General features: G+C 39.9%; 1 protein-coding gene across 1 annotated transcript in view; it reads left to right on the top strand.

Moving 5' to 3' along the window:
- The window catches only part of ttc27 (tetratricopeptide repeat domain 27), a 58,975-nt gene extending 40,251 nt beyond the window's left edge, over positions 1–18,724 (top strand). Inside the window, exons 11-20 of the mRNA XM_089012104.1 lie at positions 364–459; positions 2,120–2,242; positions 4,137–4,364; positions 5,836–5,934; positions 6,773–6,825; positions 8,209–8,374; positions 11,480–11,677; positions 11,800–11,911; positions 13,277–13,377; positions 16,599–18,724. Of these exons, the coding sequence (XP_088868230.1) occupies positions 364–459; positions 2,120–2,242; positions 4,137–4,364; positions 5,836–5,934; positions 6,773–6,825; positions 8,209–8,374; positions 11,480–11,677; positions 11,800–11,911; positions 13,277–13,377; positions 16,599–16,724 (1,302 nt within the window). The 3' untranslated portion in view covers positions 16,725–18,724. The remainder of the gene's footprint in view (positions 1–363; positions 460–2,119; positions 2,243–4,136; positions 4,365–5,835; positions 5,935–6,772; positions 6,826–8,208; positions 8,375–11,479; positions 11,678–11,799; positions 11,912–13,276; positions 13,378–16,598) is intronic.
- The last annotated feature ends 342 nt before the right edge of the window (positions 18,725–19,066 follow it).

Here is a 19,066-nt window from a genome sequence, read left to right on the forward strand (position 1 = left end):
CAAGGTTTTTTTCCCTCCCATAAGGGCTTTTGCCTTTTGTACAGCCTCCCCCATTTCAAGCTCAGATAACTCCAAACCCATACAACGTAGGAATTAACGTTTTTTTCTGATGAAAGAAAAGAGTCAAAAGTTGCATATGCTGCATTGAATGTGTATGTAGTCCTAAAACTCATGAATATTCTGTAGGTCCTGGAATTTGAGTGAAAATTAAAAAAAGGCTGGCACTGGAGTAGACACATTTTTGCACGTTTCTGGCAGTGAATGAGTTAATAGCAATGCATTCAATTAAAGTTAATTGCTGCAATCCTGCATCCAAAAGGAATACCATTATTTCTGCAGCACATTTTATGTTTTCTATTTCAGGCAATAGTAGACCATTTTGAAGACAAGAACTGTCCCTTGACCGAGCGTCTGAAAGTTTTTTACTGCTGCCATGCTCCAACCAGATGGGTTGTCCAGGTAACAAGTAGTATGAATGTTTTGTTTTATTTTGTATTTTTTTATTTATGGGAGAGGGTCGGGGGGGTTTCTGTGAGTTGTGTGACCCTCACATTAAACTCCATATGTGAGGGTCTCAAACATAAACCTCGCAGATCTGTAAAAGGTGTCATTTGAGCATCAACCAGATTTAGCGTCACCAAAAGGTTTCACAAAGACTGGAAAGGAAATGCAAAATGCATCCCAAATGGATTTTGACGGAATAAGATTAAGTTCATGTTTGCTTTGTTGGCCTTGGTTCCTTTTGAAAAGGAGTTGACGCTTTTGAATTGCTTGAGGACACGAGCAATTCCAAGACAAATGTGAACATCTGTTGAGCCACAAAGCTTCATAATTGCTGAAAAGACATGATAACATCCCTCAGATATGTGTATAAAAAAAGACAACAGTAATACAATAATTTATTCTTGTCTGAGGCATCGACGGAGGAGGAATTCCTCGGAGAGGAAAAAAGCTTTTTGAGGAGTCGAGCTCATCCAGCCGCCATATAATAACTGATAACAGCAATAAAGTCGGAATTGAAGAGTCCCTATTGCAGCCTGGGGACAGGAAAGTAGGTCAAGACTCTTGATTGCAGCTAGCGAAGCGATGCTTTTTTTTTTCTCTTGGAGAATGGCCTGCAAAAAGAAGGGCTTTTTTATATTACCAGGTGGTTGAACGTGGGCTTGATGTTGGTGTGCCTTGTTTTGATGCCAAATCGCATGTTCCATTTATACACAACTTGTTTCACACGTGAATAAATTAGGAAAATTTCAGATATCACAGTGACATGTGACATCATACCATCAAGTAACATTGGCTTTTCCTCAGCAGTTGTGAAGAGTACGGTATCACAACTTCATTTTCATTGCATTTATCTGCTACTCTCCTCATTGTTTCAAAGATCGGATCGAATCGAATCGGGTTAACTTTTATTAGTCTCGCTGTGGAGAAATTTACATTTCACAGCAGCAAAGTTATGGAAGGAAGAGGAAAGGAAAGGAAAAAGTAGAAAAACAAAATACAGGAGCTGCTAATGCAGTCACTCTCGCGGCACCATCTTGAAGTTAAAAGAACCAAAAAAAAGACACTTCAGAACTTGCACCCTCTTTGTTGTATGAAGCAGTTCTAAATGAAACAGGAGAGGATCAATGTGTCCTTTTCACCAGTGGATCAGTAACGTGTTGGTGAAATGTAAACGTCTGCTACAATCCAAATGTTGAAAGCAAACACAAAGCTGCAGCATCCATTGACAAAGAAATTATCCCACATCTCCCGTCCCGAGTAAATCCGCTTCAATTCTAAGCCGCGAGAGTTCCTCATGCGCATCAGTGCTCTGCGCTGACGCTCCTTTTCCTATAATCACGGGTTGAAGCTGGAACAAAGCGCTAACATGGACAAAAGGCGAATGCTGGCCCCTCGTGAAAGGGAAAAAAACATTGCCAGAGGTCTGACCAGCACTTTATCGTTACCCCCCGCAAGAAAAACCAAAACCTGAACAAGTTCGGGAATGGCGCTCCATGTCACACAATTCCCAATTAGTTAATTGCTCGTGTTGGCAGTGACATTGTGTGTGTATGTTGGAAAATATGGATCAAAGTATATCAAAGTAAAACGTATATAATTCTGCCTTTCTCAACAGAAACAGTTGGCGACTCTTCTGACAGACCTTGCCTGCATCAGTTCGGCTCTACTCATTTACGAAAAGCTCCAGCTATGGGAAGATGTTATCATTTGCTACGAGAGACTTGGTCAACATGGCAAGGTATACAAACTCATATTTAGATAACAACAGACTTCTACCAACATCTACAATTTCCCCAACAGTTAATCCTGCTTTAACTTTATCCGCTGCTTGTCAATTTGCGCTTCAATTATTTGTGCTCCGCTGTTTACCGCCATGTCCTCAAGTTGTTCCACAAGAAAGTGTCCTTGAGAGTTTTGAAAGGCGCTTAGAAATTAAATGTATTATTATTATTATTATTATTAAGATCAACAAAAATGAGCATCCAGTTAAAGGACAACCGACACCATTGTTTTTGTTTCCTAACTGACATCAGAAAAAAACGTTTTATAGCATCTAAAATACCCAAAACGCGCAGGATGATATTTTTAGTCAAATGCAAAACACCAATAAAAATGAATGAAAGTGTCCCAAAACTACTTCAAAATGAAACCAGAAATGGCGAGTTTTACAAGGTCCCGCCCAATTGTTTGTGACGTCACGCCAGGATGTCTTTGCCTTGCTCTAGAATCGAAACAATGGCTTCAGATTTGGAGAAGATGCTTTCTTGTTACTTATCCAGTTATGGATATGATTCAAATAGTTCTGAAGACGAAAGCATAAATGTTTGCAATCGATTAAAGAAGTCCTTCCAGATCAATTCGAGCCGTCAGGACTCCAATGTAGCATCCCAGAAAATGCACAAGATGGGATGATTTGTCTGCTGGGAATGTGTGTCACTAGTATTAATTAGTAGTCTTGGTGCAACACACAACGATTCACCATCGTGTTTTCCTTCTAATTTTGCCATCAACATGGATCAACGCGATGTTTTCAGACCAAACAAAGTACCCAAAATGCATTGTGTGTCGCTTTCTCGGTCAGGGGCGTTCCAGACGTGACGTCACGCCTGGAATCGTCACCGACTCGAAAACAAGATGAATATTCAGCGCGAGTCTTAAAACGTAAAATATAGCTATATGCCGTGGACTCTTTGTAAAATGCGCTGAGTAGAAGTCATTTCAATTGATTTTACAAATTATGGACACAACTTGTCCGGAGGCGTCGGTTGTCCTTTAAATCAATGTATCATTTCACACCCGGTGGGCCAAAACTAAAACTCATGGACAGGTGTCAATATCATGGATGCTAGTTTCAGTCTGACTAAATCTGGCACACAGTGATACTCAAGTCATACACATAACAAAATTTACTTTAGTGCTTTGCTTCCCACTCAAGGTTCATAAAAGAAATACAGATGCGTCGTAATGATTAGAAAATTACATAAAGCTGTTTGTTATACAGTCGGTTGTTTTTGCTGTTTTTTTACATGTCATCGTAAGTTTCTTTCTGACCTGTAACAATATTTTGGAAAAAGAGCAACCTACTCATTTTTCCAAGCTAAGATGAAACAATTTTTTTTTTTTTTATGTTTCAAGGGTACCTTCAACTACGCGCCATTACTTGCTGTTAACCAAAAACACATATAAAAGCTAGCAGATTTTTCCAGCAACTGACTGAAAAAAAAATATACTACACATTTGCGGTTTTATAATTGGACCAAAATATTACAAGCATGGTGCTGTGCTTTTTTTATATGCTGCTGAGATCTGACAAACAAGTTCCTAAAATATTTATTAAAAAGTGCTTTCCAGCTGGGCCTGTCTGTGCAACACACCAAACACCAGCTGGGATACAAGCCCCAGACAGCGCTTCCGACACATGTGCCGCGATCATCAATCATTGAACACTAATTCACGTCGTTGATCTTGCACCGTTGGACAGAAATAAACTCAACCGCAGCACTTGTCATTGAATCTCATTCCTTTCCTAGAGTGGTCTCAGTTTGGCAGGTTTTGTGCACGCTAGGGCTTCGTTAGCACAACTTTGTCTGAACCGGAACAAAAGTGACAATTATTTCTTCCATGTGCCTCAGGCTGAAGAGATTGTCCGCAGAGAATTGGAAAAAAAGGAGACACCGAGTCTGTATTGCCTACTCGGGGACATTTTAAGAGAACATCAGCATTATGACCGGGCTTGGGAGTTGTCAGGCCATCGCAGTGCCAGAGCCATGCGCTCCAAAGCCCTCCTACATCTCCGCAGCAAGGAGTTTCAGCAGTGCGTCGACTGTTTCGAACAGTCACTCAAAATCAACGCCCTTCAGGTACGAGTGCAGAATATGTCATGTTGTGGTTCACTTGGAGTGTCCCCATGAGACATTGTTCATTTAGAACAGAGGTGACCAACCAGTCAGAGATGAGGGGACATTATTTTTTATTGTTACTGCAATGTGCCACATACGCACATGCACACACACGCACATGCGCAGAGACGCGCACACACACACACGGATGACCATGCACACACGAACATTGCATGCATGACGAGCAACAGCCGGAGCGGCCGAACATAAATGAAACCTAAAAACACAAACACACAAATCTTTTTTTCCCCCAATTTCCTCCTCCCACCGTTCGCAGTCCACTTGGGACCAATCTTCTGGCTCTTGGTCGATTGCGATCGACTTAGCATTTACAGATTTCTGCGCATGAGTGGTGATCCAGTCAGCTGATCGGCTGCCCTCTATGTCAATCAAGTAGCGGGATTGATTATAGGCTGATGCGGTTCGTTCTGTGTATTCAGAAACGTTTGAATGGAAGCGCCATCGGCGAGACGTTTTGGTTGTTGTGTGAAAGCCCGGGACCTGCATTGAAGCAGCCAAAGAGCCACATGCAGCTCACGAGCCTCGGGTTGGCCACCCCTGAATTAGAACAAGGGTGTCAAATTCATTTTTTGCCACGGGCCACATCTAATTACGGTTTCCTCTCGGGGGGCCGTTGTGAATCCGGGGAAATCATTAGGATGTTTAATCCCCTCCACATATTACATATACTGTAGAACGAAAAACAAATGAACTCATTCGCTGCCACTCCCGGATTTATTCTGGAATTGAAAAGTGTGACGTTGAGCGCCATTCCCAAGTTTTTTTTTTTTGCGGGGGTGCCGATAAAGCGCTGGTCAGACATCTGGCGATGTTTTTGCCTTCCACAAGGGGGCAGCATTTGGCTTTTATCCATGTTAGTGCTTTGTTACAGCTTCAGCTGTTGTTAGAGCGCGATATAAACCAATATGTATGTATAGTGTTGTATTTTGTACAGACGCCCCCATTTCAAGCTCAGATACCTCCGGACCCATATAACTTAGGAATTAACTCTTTTTTTCTGATTAAAGAAGAGAGTCTAGGGTTTCTAACGCTGTATTGAATGTTTGAGTAGTCCTAAAACTCAATATTCTATGGGTCCTGCAATTTGAGTGAAAATGACAAAAACCCTGGCACTGGAGTGGACACATATTTGCCCATTATCAGGCAGTGAATGAGTTAATGAATAACTAGTTTTACAAATTTTGAAGTAAAATTGAGTTATTGTGATTTACATGGGACAATGTGATATTTTGGTTCGGACTTTAGCAAGCATCGTGGTTTCATTTGCTTTCACGGGCCGAATAAAATGATGTGGCGGGCCAGATTCAGCCCCGGGGCCTTAACTTTCACACCTGTGATTTAGAACCTTTACCTGCCAAGTGAAATATAACTAAAAATCTGTGTGTGTGTTTGCATGCGTGCGTGTATGTAGCTTGGTGTGTGGTTTTCCCTCGGCTGTGCCTACTTGGCCTTGGAGGGCTACGAGGGAGCGGCCAGGGCTTTCCAACGATGTGTGGGACTGGAGCCAGATGTGAGTACCAAGATAAACATTCTGATGAAACGTTACAGCAGTAGACAGGGAGGGGGAAAAATTGACAAACCCATAAATCTATTCCTTGACACCACATTTCTTTCATATCTCTCTCTCTACACACACACACACTCACACAACGTCTCTCGTGTCTAGACTGAAGATAAATAATGTGATGCCATTTGAATAACTAAATATTATTGAGACCTCCAGTGTGCAAATTTCGGAATTTGCGATGATTATGAATTCCATGGACCGGGAGTAGGAGGGAGTTAGGGAGTTACTGTTTGTGAAGCCATCAAGCATCACAAAGGTAAATAAAACAACTTTACTATCCAGTACAGTTTATTTCTTTAATTACAATAAAATAGCACATTTATTAAACATAAAATAATGTGTATTTTGTGCAGTTTTAATGCTTATTTAGTAGAAAATTATGTTTTATAGGGACCTGTGAACAGATTCTTCTCATTTTTAATGCTTGTTTATGGGAAATAAATGTTCGGCAGACGATCTTTTCGCTATACACACACTTTCTGGAAACCAATTAAGTTCGTGAGCTGAGGTATCTCTGTACTACTACCCCCCCCCCAAGTAATTTTTGACTTGGCCCATTTAAAATGTCTAAAATTGTTTATATTTGTAGAGCTGTGTGGTTAAGTGTTGCTCTCAAATTTTACCACCCAAAACTGTTTCTTAGCTAAACAGAATTAATGAACGGAGGAAAACACAAGACAAATTCAGTGCGCACACCTCACTTTGAAAGTATCTGTGAAATACTGTAGTCTATTGTTTTATAATCTTTGCTCTTTTTTTCCACATTACTCCATTGTTTTAGAATGCAGAGGCATGGAACAACCTCTCGACAGCATACATTCGCCTACGAAATAAGTAAGTGAAAGCCACTGCTGATTTCATTTCAATTGTTGACATAACAACCCCACATAGCCTCCTTTGTACGCCACCCGTCCATAATGCAATATGCATGCGCACAAAGCATGATGTTGAGTTAAAAAAAGTCATGTGACACAGTGTTTCCGCTTGTAAATAAAGCATTTGGCTTTTGATAACGTATTGATCGGATGTGTATGGACTAGCATCATTATTGCACAAGCATTGCCAACATGCATAAGATCGGATTTGAAAGAAAAACCTGACTCGTACTATTCACACTTGGTGAAAAAAAATCTGATACGCGTTGTTTATAGGCAAAAAATAAAAAGGTGATGTTGTCCACTTTTAAAGCCTAAGGAATACTAATTTTTATTTTTTGTTTTTATTTTTTATGTTTTGTTAATTTTGCTGCTTTGTAATGTGATGCGGCACAAACATACTGTCTCGATAATATTAACTCAATCACTGCCATTTCCGAATTTATTAGGGAATTCAAAAGCATGACGTGAAGTGCCATTACCGAATTTGTTCGCGTTTTGTTTTTTCTTGCTAATAAAGCGCTGGTCAGACCTCTGGCAATGTTTTTTTCCCTTTCACGAGTGAGCAGCATTTGCCTTTTGTCCATGTTTGCGCTTTGTTACAGATTCAGCTGTGGTGAAAGCGCTATATCAATCAATATTTATGAATTGTATTATCTGGAGCTCAGATAACTCCAGACCCATCAAACTTCACAATTAACTTTGTTTTCTGATGAAAGAAGAGAGTCTCACGTTTCTTACGCTACATTGAATGTTTATGTAGTCCTAAAACTCAATATTGTTTGTGTCTTGCAATTTGAGTGGAAATGACAAAAACCCTGGCACTGCAGTGGACACATTTGCACATTGTCTGACAGTGAATGAGTTACGACTTGTTTTGAATTAGTAGATTTTTTTGGGGGGGGTGTGTGGTGTTCAAAATGGGTTCTGGCGCTCAATATATTTTTTTTGTTCAGCAGTGTAAAAGAAAACCTTTTACAGAAGTTTGGATTGTGGATCTTTTATGCATGCATTGGAAAAACAAAAAAATAGTGGATATCAAAATCATCTTTAACACAGCATTTTTGTCATACATGTGGATGTAGCCTTTATGTTCATTCCTACAGACCATTTATATGCCACTACAAAAAATGGGAGTCAAGTGTGATTTTTAAATCATGAAAACCATAAGCAATTGTAAACATTCATGTATTACGATACAAACATTCTCACTAATTTGCATTGACAGCAACTCCTGAAATAAATTTTAAAATGAACCCATACAAAGCATCTGTATATGCTGCTTATTGCAAAATTGAAAGAGTTTCTCCTTTGACCTTTCTTTTTTTTATTCCTCTTCCAGAAACAAGGCCTTCCGTACCCTCCAAGAAGCCCTCAAGTGTAACTATGAACACTGGCAGATTTGGGAGAATTTCATTGTGGTCAGTGTTGACGTTGGGGCCTTCGCTGAAGCCATCAAGGCGTACCATCGTCTGATGGATCTAAGGGACAAATACAAGGACATCCAGGTCAAGGAAAAAAACACCAAAACACTTCCCCTGATACTTAAAGTCCACAATTGGCTAATCTGATTGCTTTGATTCATACTCAAGATTGGTCTCCTTGTCTGACGTGGCTGCAAGACTTTGGGATGCGCATGTCCAATATTGGTTTGTCTTGCGGTTCCAGTCACTGCTCTGAGTCATTTATATACATGGTTAACATTTGAGAGAGCCAAATGCCTTCCTGACTATCTGAACGCTTTCATAGTCACGATCATTTACAACGTCATGTTTCACTTTAGGGTCCAAAATCTGCACTTGTTGTCAAATCTGTTTTCCTCATCAAAATTGTGCTTTTCGATTTCATTAATTGTATTTTTTTATGCGGGATCCACTGATCAGTAGACAGGAAGGGATTGTATACACTGTGGGGAAGCATGCGTTACGTACTGCACCAATCGAAGAGTACGTCATTAAGAAGCGGCATTGGAAAAGCACGATTGACGAACTTGTGAGGTGAAAAAGTGGATCCTAAATATGCAGTACGGCGGTACCTCATTTATCTGATTCTGTTCCAAAAATAACCAATGATAGATGCAATCTGCTAAGTAAGAAACCTTTTATTTCTTTTTTTCCTTGAAGTTATTACATTATATGTCTTAAGGCTGGAAACTTCACCATTATCACTCTCTCACATTTCTTCTTTGTTTAAACACACTTCAACAAAGTTCAAACATTCACAAGAAAAATGCAAAGCATTATTACAGTAAAGTCTCGTTATATCGATATTCAAGGGAGTCCGAAAAAATATCGATATAACCGGGACTATCGATATATCCGAACCTGTTTGCATGTCATTTTCTCCGTGCGTGCATAGAAATAGTATCGATATAACCGGGACTATCGATATATCCGATATCGATATAACGAGACTTTACTGTATTATTATTATTATTATATTTCCTTTTGGGGTACTGAAGTGCACAGCCTCATGCTTAACTCACAGTGAGCAGTGGTACAGGGTTCAATTCTGGCCTTCCTATGTGGAGTTTCTATGTTCTCACGGTGCCTTTGTGGCATTTCTCTGGGTACTCCGGTTTCTTCCCACTTTCCAAAAACATGCATGGCAGGCTGATTGTTTGTCTCTGTGTGCCCTGCGTTTGGCTGGCAACTGGTTCAGGGTGTCCCCCGCCTACCGCCCGAAGACAGCTGGATGAATGCATGGACTTCAATTCAAATGAATTGCTGCTCACACAAAGGTTCTCTTCGGTGCAGATATGGGGATGACTACGCCCATTTTCACAATTTGCATACTTTAGAAACTCAGATCAGTTTTGTGTGCGAAAGCATCAGACGGACCCTGGGCCCGCCTACACTTTCCGAGTGGCCCTCACAGTGAAGTCAAACGTAAAAAAATATGCTGCGACTTTGTGCTTTTATGCGCGCACACACAGAGATGTGAATAAAAGGGCGAGGTATCAAGCAGTGCACTGTAGTCACCATAGGAACGTTTCTGCTATATTTCACCACTTCTCTGACAATTCCAGCAACTATTTTTCCCCAAAAGAAGACCAGCAAAAATAACAGCAGTGGTCCTCATGTTAGCAACGTTCTTCTTGATTGCACGGTGGAGGGAATAGGCCCAAGAAGATTTGGCCTGATAGTATTGTACAGCAGGGGTCTTGAATCCTGGTTGTCAAGGGCCGACATCCTGCATATTTTCCATCTTTCCCTGCTGCAATACACTTGATTTAAATGGTCAAGATCGTTATCCAGGTTCTACAGATCTTGCAGAGGATCTGTTTTTTCCATATAACCGCTCCTTTGAAAAATTAATTGCTTATCTCTGGCACAAGATCGAAAAGAACAGTCGCTGTCACTTTAAGCATGGAATTATTTATTGATACTGATACATTCTTAAGATTTTGATAGTCATAGGATGTCAATTGAAAACTAAACAGCTGCTCCAATGTTCTGTATCTCCATGAAATCAACAAGAAAATAGCATCAAGCATCCTATCGCATATTCAGAGAGCACCGGTTGTTGGTGGTCGGAGTGTCCCGTTTATAACCCGATGTCAATAGACATAATGGGGTCTTTGCAGATACAAATGAATTTGACCACCTTCCATAAAAAAAAAACCACCCATCATCTTGAGCTACTTTTGTGCACTGAGCTCTTTGTATTTTATCAGAATCAATCTTGAAAACGACAGTCAATGCATCAGAAATGAAAAAAAATGTCCCATGTAGCAATTGTGAGTATAATCAGTGTTTGAAATAACGTCTGTCCGGAGGCCCGGGGCGTACAACTTTCAAAACGTCTCGGCCTGGGTGGCCGACAACTTCTTCTAGGAAAAAAAAACAATTTCCAAATCAAATTTTGTTTTATTCAATAAAGCAAAAGCTACAAGCAAATTGCTATAAGCCACGTGGACTCCTCTTTCTAAGCGCCTTTCAAAACTCTCAAGTACACTTTACATTTACGGTATAGTCTAAAGCATGAAACAAGCTTCTGATTGGATGCCGTGCGGAGTATGCAAATTGCTAAACGAACGTTCATTTGGCAATGCAAACATTGCATTGTGCACCATGACGACAAACGACAACTGGAGCAAGATCTTAAGCAAGAGATATTTACCATAAATTAAGCAAGGGAGCATTTGTGTGGCTGCCGCTGCTCACCCACAGAAAAACGTATCCTGTGACTGTAAAGTTACCTTGAGAGTTTTGAAAGGCGCTTATAAATGAAATTTATTATTATTGTTTGTGGTAGGTACTTCCGTAATTTAAAAAAAATCATTTGTACTTCGCTACCATGTTTGTTTGTTTTTTTCGATTAGTCGTCTTATTGTGTTTCAAGCTGTGAAAAATGGGGCAGGCAACTTTAAGGCTGGGCAGGCAACTATAAGGCCGGGCAGGCAACTTTTCAGAGTTGTCTGCCCTGGTGTCCGCTAACGTTTTATAATAAGCAAACCATTGAAACATTCGATTGACAATTAGTACTATACGTACTATTTAAAGGGCTTCACAAAAATAGAGCATAAGCATTACCCATTTGCACCGTTCAATAAATAATATCAATTTTGATATTGATGCAATATGTATATGTGTTGTAATGTTTCATTGCAGATTGTCAAAATCCTTGTCAGGGCTGTCGTTGAAAAGTTGACAGACAGCCAAGGCGAACAGGCAGCATCTTTGCAGTCCAAACTAAAGGAACTGCTGGGCCGGATCAGTGCCCGCCACAGCAACGATCCCGAAATATGGCAACAGTATGCCGCGCTCTACGGAGATGGCCGCAGCTCCAGTGCGGAAGACAACCAAAAGGTCTGTGGCGGCCATCTTTCATCCAATGTCTCCAAAGTCCCTGCCAGCCCAATATATGCTCATAACGCCACGAGTGTGCGCCTTTCTTCTTTCCAAAGACTAATTGTGTCTCCTGGTTCTAGGCCCTGCAGTTCTTGTCCAAGGCCCACCGCTGTGAGCTTCAAGTAGGTGGTTGGGAAAAGGAGACAGATCTTTTTCGGGAAGTGATCAAAAGAGCCATCAACGTGGCCGAAGGTGAGGGCATCCTTTCGCAGTGCCGTCAGTCTTTTTCAAATTTTGTTTTTATTATAATAATAATAATAATAATAATACATTTTATTTTAAGTGCCTTTCAAAGCTCTTGAGGACACTTTACAGTCACAGACAAGCATAGATACTATAATAAATAAAATACAATTACAAATAGAATACAATAAATGGAATACAATTACAGTAAAGTCTCGTTATATCGATATCGGATATATCGATAGTCCCGGTTATATCGATACTATTTCTATGCAGCACGGAGAAAATCACATGCAAACAGGGTCGGATATATCGATAGTCCCGGTTATATCGATATTTTTTCGGACTCCCTTGGATGTCGATATAACGAGACTTTACTGTATAAATAGAAACAAGAGAGAGAGCTACACAGAAAATGCCATTTTAAATAGGTGGTTTTATTTTGAGATGTGATTTGAAAGTGGGAAGAGAAACAACGTTACGAATGTTGGTAAGAGGTGAGTTCCAGAGTTTGGGGGCGGAGTAGTTGAAAGCTCTGTCCCCCATCGTGCTGAGACGGGCAGGGAGGAAGAGGATCTAAGGGAATAGAAAATTGAAGAAAGTCAGATATGGGGGGGCAAGGTTATGGATAGCTTTAAATTTATAAAGAAGAATTTTAAAGTTGATTGTATATTTGACCGGGAGCCAGTAGAGCTCTTGGAGGACGGGAGTGATGTGGTGAAAGGAGGAGGTTCTGGTGGTGATCCAGGCTGAAGAATTCTGGACGAGTTGAAGTTTGTGGAGAAGTTTCTGAGGGACACCAAGGAGAAATGAATTGCAATATTCAATCCGGCAGGTGACAAAACTATAAACAAGGATAGCAGTGGTGTGAGGAGTGAGAGACGGGCAAAGACGATTGATGTTGCGTTGGTGGAAGTACGCATCTTTAAATATTTGGTGGAGTCGGTCAGATGTCTGAGAATCTGGGGGCAATATTACACAACCCAGCACACTTTATATTCATTTGAGTCGCCATTTGTGCAACTTGTTTTATTTTGAAAGTGGTCATGGTGGGTCTGTTCTAAAAATGACTCACCAGGGATGGGAGGCTGATTTTCCAGAAATGTGGAAAATGCAAAAACCCGCAAAGGTTTCCAGAAATAATGTGTACACATTGATATGAGATGAGATAACCTTTATTCGTCTCACATTGGAGAAATTCCCAATTCACAGCAGCAATGTTATGAAAGGAATGTCTGTTTCCTACTTTGTTATATCTGCGCATACCATTGTGAGTAATCAATAGCATGATCAGTCTTTTTCACGTAAATGACTATAATCACTCACCTTTTGATTAACTATTAAAATGCACGTGTCTCACATTTGTTTTCATAGTAACCATCAGTTGCTGCAAGCAGAAAACGAATCCCGCAGAAGCTCTTCAAATGCTTTCCTCGACACGCCTCAGCCTGAGAGGCTTGGCTAGCAAAGCCAAGGTACACTCCACTCTTTCACAGATCAGACTTCAGCGCATGCAGATGCACCGATGGTGCAATTTTCTCTTCACTCGTCCTCCTTTGACTGCATGTGTCACAGTGAGGTCTCAATCTAATGCACCTTTTGTTACCCTGACAACCGTTTTTACAACTTACTGACTTTTGTTGTTACATTTCACAGCCATACGCACCTTTCTATCAACCTTTTTTATTCTTTAAAACACTTAGCAAACTAACTTATTGGAGACTTCTGGAGACTGAGACTTCTTCCAGAGCGGATGCAAATAAATTGTGCAAATCCAAAGAACTACTTGCACTTAAGGGGGGGGAGGGGGGAAGCATCACTTCATCGCCAAGATTTACAATTAGTGTCACCGTCCACAAATATCGATCCATTCACAAGTCGAAGCACATTTGAGTATGTGCTTCTGATCAGAAGACCCTCTTTCTCTTATGCCAAGTAGTTGAGGAATCGGACACCGGCCATTGCTGAACAATATCAGGTCTTCAGGCAGCCTGGCTACCAATTCACAGGTGGAGAAACTCAAAGGGGATGCCAGTATTTTGTAAATTAGCCAAATAATGACATCCATGGCAAAATTCTGAATCTTTCATCTGTCGCCTTTATTTCTGACTGACGGACGAGCCATCCCATCATTTTTTACAGCCTCATTGGTGTGAAAATAAGCAAAATAAAATTTTTTTTTTTTCTAAAATGATGATCACCAACAATTTAGCTGTCTAACTAACTAGCTGGCGATCCACCTATCTATCTGTCTGCTGTCTATTAGCTATCTAACTATCTAGCTGGCTAGCTAGCTATTTGCTGTCTATTAGCTATATAACTAGCTTAGCTAGCTATTTGCTGTCCTTTAGCTATCTTACTAACTAGCTGGCTCGCTAGCTATCTATTTGCTGCCTATTAGCTATCTGACTAATTAGCTTGTTATCTAGCTAGCTAGCTATTCGCTAGCTGTCTAGATATTAATTAGCTATTAGCTAGCTAGCTTCCGGGTTGAGTGAACGCTGGCGCGTGTGGCTGCCGCTGCTCACCCACAGAAAAAAAATTGCCCTGTGACTGTAAAGTGACCTCGAGAGTTTTGAAAGACGCTTATAAAAGAAATGTATTATTATTATTATGTGAAAGGATAGAAAAACGACATATTCTAAGCATAGCAAAATAAAATGTGAAAGGATAGAAAAACAAGATTCGAAGCCTAGTAAAATAAAAATGTCAGCGGACTGAGATGTATACTGTAAATGTGCAAAACCATTTCATAAAAAAACTGTACATAGTGCAAGTATCAAGAAAGGTATATTGATATACGTAGCTGTGTTGCATCAACCCATATTTACAGTACAAGTGTCTGTTTTTTTTTTCACACGTGATTATTGTGAATTGAGAAGCATGACAGAAGTCAGTAAGTGATGTATATATTCAGATACAAATGGGGAAGAAACATGGTTTCCCGGTGCATTAAAGAGCAACTTGTGGAAGCTGCTGACAATGGGTATGCATGAATCACTTGGTGCGGTTGTTTACAACGTGTAACACACACGCTCCCCGGATGGCGCCAGAGCACTTCGGGGAAGGTGCAGCCTGTTCAGTTCCAATTTTGGGGGTGTTGAAATTTCAAGCATTTGTATCATGCTGACAGGATAATGATGGAAAAGAGTGGTCTGCCCAGTGCAAAGTTTTGCATTACTGCCACTGCCAGTGAAATAGTTGCAATGATTTGCTCCCTTGAAAATTGTGAAAAGTGTGGCAGGTTGAATAGACTGAAGGAATCGCCTTTGTGGAGACAATATGTCCTAATTTGATCAATTCTAATTTGCAATCAAACAATACCATTGATGAGACAGTAGAATGTCAGTGGCACTATGACAAGCCCCATGCTAACGTTAGCATCAATATACGACTGTGAGAGGCAGCAGAAAGCAAGTGTGCAAGCTCATGAGCAGTGTGCAGGCTAGCTAGCAGTCACCTTGCGTATGTACCGGGCAAATTGACTTTTATTCTGATCGTTTGGCTGGCTTTTTACCAATCATGAGGAACAGAAAACCATATTAATGGTGAGTATTATCACAAAGTTATTTTAAATAATACATTCTGACATGTTGAAGTCATATATATATATATATATAGTATAAATAAGTACAGTGAGACCTCAACTTACGAACTTAATTGGTTCCCAGACCAATCCTAGGAAACCATTAAAATGGGAATAATCCGTTCCCAGGTTTCCATAAAATATACTTTTCAACTAAATAAGCCTTAAAACTACCCACAACATACCTTATTCTATGTATAATAAATGTGCTATTGTATTGTAGTGAAAGAAATACACTGAATTGTATCATAAAGTCACTTTATTTACATTTGTGATGGTCATTCATGGCTTGATGGAATGGCGTTAGGAGGTCGAAGGTCAAAGGGAATTGCTGTTTGGAAAGAGAGGCGCATTACATGAGGACTGTAATTAAAGAAATAAACTGTGCTGTAAAAAAAAGTTTTATTGACCTTTTTGATGGTCGTTGATGGCTTATGGAAGGAGAGTCACCTTCCATAAGGACTGTTGGTAACTTAACCTCTGATGCTGTTCGGTCGTGTGCTTCCGCCGAAGATCACTTCGCCAGCCGTGGTGGGTGTGTATTATGTTTAATTTTCATAAATTTGACGTTTGTAAGACGAAAAGTTTGTAAGTTGAGGTCTCACTGTGTATATATATATATATATATATATATATGTGTGTATGTATATATATATACAGTTAAGTCTCGTTATATCGATATCGGTTATATCGATAGTACTGCTTATTACGATACTATTTCTATGAACGCAAGGAGAAAATTTACATGCCGCAGGATCGGATATATCGATAGTCCGGTTATATCGATATTTTTTCCGACTCCCGAGAATATTGATATAACGAGACTTTACTGTATATATACATCAACATACATATACATATATAAAAATGGTATATATGCGTGTGCCCCCTCCCTGCTTTTTTTTCAGACTTTTTTCTCATTTGTCATACCTAGACAATCTCTGTTTTAAAATCCGATTTTAAGTTGCAGAGAGTTGACTAATTTCACGATTAGTAATCAAAAAATCTTGAAAGTACCGTTAATCTGCAACAGTGTTAATATTCTATTGACTGTCTACCCTCCCCGCTACCTTAACTGATTTTTTTGAATATTCTCCGATTGTCTTCCAGCAAACGCACACCGACGCAACTTCAGGTGAGATCCGTGCCGAACTGCGAAAAGAGGTCGGGGCTCTCGAGCGACTCCTTACAGAGCTGCAGGAGGTTTGCGGAGAACTACGGGGCCAGTTATCCTAAATAAGGAGTCTCTTCAGAGCTTTGTTCCCCTTTTCATTCTTTATTTTATTTTATCATATGCATCGCTGGCCTTTGAGGGGAAGTCTTTTACCTCCAAAATTTTTCAGGAGACAAAATAAATACCTCGGTTCACAAACCCCTTGGCTTACGAACTTTTCGGTTTACAAACATTATATTTATGAAAATTTCACCTTGGCATACAAACTTTACCTTAGCATACAAACTTTTTTCTTACACAGAGCTGCCTCAATGAGTGATGTGTCGTTCGCGAATGATCCCGTTCTTCTAACAACAAAATGGCAGCCAACTGTTTTTGTCCTCTATTCCCTGCCCCCGGTCTTCAGTTAAAGCCACGTGATTGGTCAAGAACGCAGAGGTGAGGGGGGGTGGTTTAAACATTAAAGAGACCGGCAGACGACAGTGAGAGAGTATCAAATTTGATAATAGTTCAAAGGCAGAGTGTAGACTGCAAGGTTAAAATATCCCATCAATCAGGCTCCACAAACAACCCGCACAAGTCATCTGTACACTTGATGTAAAAAGCTATCAACCCAGCTAAACAGAACACAATTGATGAGGAACTAGATACAATTATCACAGAGAAAATGCCTACAAGGGATCCTTCCTCAAGATGGTGAAAGAAGAAGGCTACGTTCCTCATCAAGTGTTTAATGCTGATGAAACCGGCCACTCCATTCCATCAAGCCATCAATGACCATCACAAAGGTAAATAAGATGACTTTATTAGCTAGTACTGTTTATGTCTTTAATTATAATACCATAGCACATTTATTATACATAAAACAAGGTATATTGTGTGTAGTTTTAAGGCTTAGAAAATTAGAAAGTAGAAAATTATGTTTTATGGGTAACTGGGAACGGATTATTCTCATTTAAATGGTTTCTATTGGAAATTAATTTTTGGGATACACACTTCGCCTTACACACTGTCTGGGAACCAATTAAGTTCGTAAGCCAAGGTATCACTGTAAACTAAAAAAAAAAAGCATCATGACATTATAAAGAGATCTATTTACACTTTTTTACACTTTAGCCTGGTTATGACATTTTAAAATTAACCCCCTTACATGTTGATTGACCAATTGTTTATTTTTGTGAAAATAATAATAATTGACCAAATTTGTAATATTGACAGGATGGCTCACCTCAATGCCGGCAATATGCACGTTGTACAAATTGTATGCAAGCAGCAACTATAAAATGTGGATTATGTATTTTCAAGCCTTGTAATCAATCAAATGAAGATTTTTGAGAGGGAAGTGAAAAATAAATAAGAATGCGGTTGCACATGTGATCTGGGGCGAGGGGGGGTTCAGTGTTGAAAATTAACTCTTTACAAACAGCCGTCAAATGGAAGTCAGCGCACCCATATGACCTTGTTTATTTTTCACTGCCCCTGCGAAAAAGTGCCCCTTTTTTTCATTTGAGTTGTGAGATGTGAAATTAAGGGTGAAACGAAAGTTTTGTAATTGTGATCATAGTCATATTTTGATATTAAAAAACAGACATTGCATGTATGGACTGTCGACATCCACTTGATCATGTGTTACAGTGTGAATGTTACTCTTCTGGCTGAGGTAAATCGCAGCAAATGCTTTTTAATCACTGCATTGTTTGTGAGGAGAATTTAGATGAAGGAATTTATCAAGAGCAAAAAATGAAAGTTTTGCGCAATTTCCTTTGTGACACAATCCACAGTTTTTCACATTGTAGCCATTTTTATGTACACTGCTTTTTCTAGCTATCTAGCTGTTATCTAGCTTGCTATCTATTAGCTAGCTATCTGGCTGTTATCTAGCTTGCTATCTATTAGCTAGCTATCTGGCTGTTATCTAGCTTGCTATCTATTAGCTAGCTATCTGGCTGGCTATCTAGCTAGGTATTGATTAGCTGGATAGTTATCCGGCTAGCTAGCTATCTGGCTGGCTATTAGGACAGGCTATCTAGCTAGCTATCGATTAGCTAGATAGCTATCTGACTAGCTAGCTATCTGGCTGGCTATTAGGACAGGCTATCTAGCTAGCTAACGATTAGCTAGATAGCTATCTGATTCGCTATTAGATAGCTAGCTAGCTAGCTTTATATCTATTTCAGTTACTTCCGTGGTGAGCGAACGCCGGCTCACCCGCAGAAAAACTGATCCCATGACTGTAAAGTGACCTTGAGAGTTTTGAAAGGCACTTATAAATGAAATGGATTATTATTAAGAACCAACCTCTTTAGAGGGAATTTAACTTGACAACACTGCACACATGCTACATCTTATGAAAAAGGGGGAAAAAAAGATTCAGTCACAAATGTGCCTGCTTCTTGTTGTTCAA

The sequence above is a fragment of the Hippocampus bargibanti genome, linkage group LG13 (assembly GCF_051943395.1).
Source record: "Hippocampus bargibanti isolate YZ-2025 linkage group LG13, ASM5194339v1, whole genome shotgun sequence".
Lineage (NCBI taxonomy): Eukaryota > Metazoa > Chordata > Actinopteri > Syngnathiformes > Syngnathidae > Hippocampus > Hippocampus bargibanti.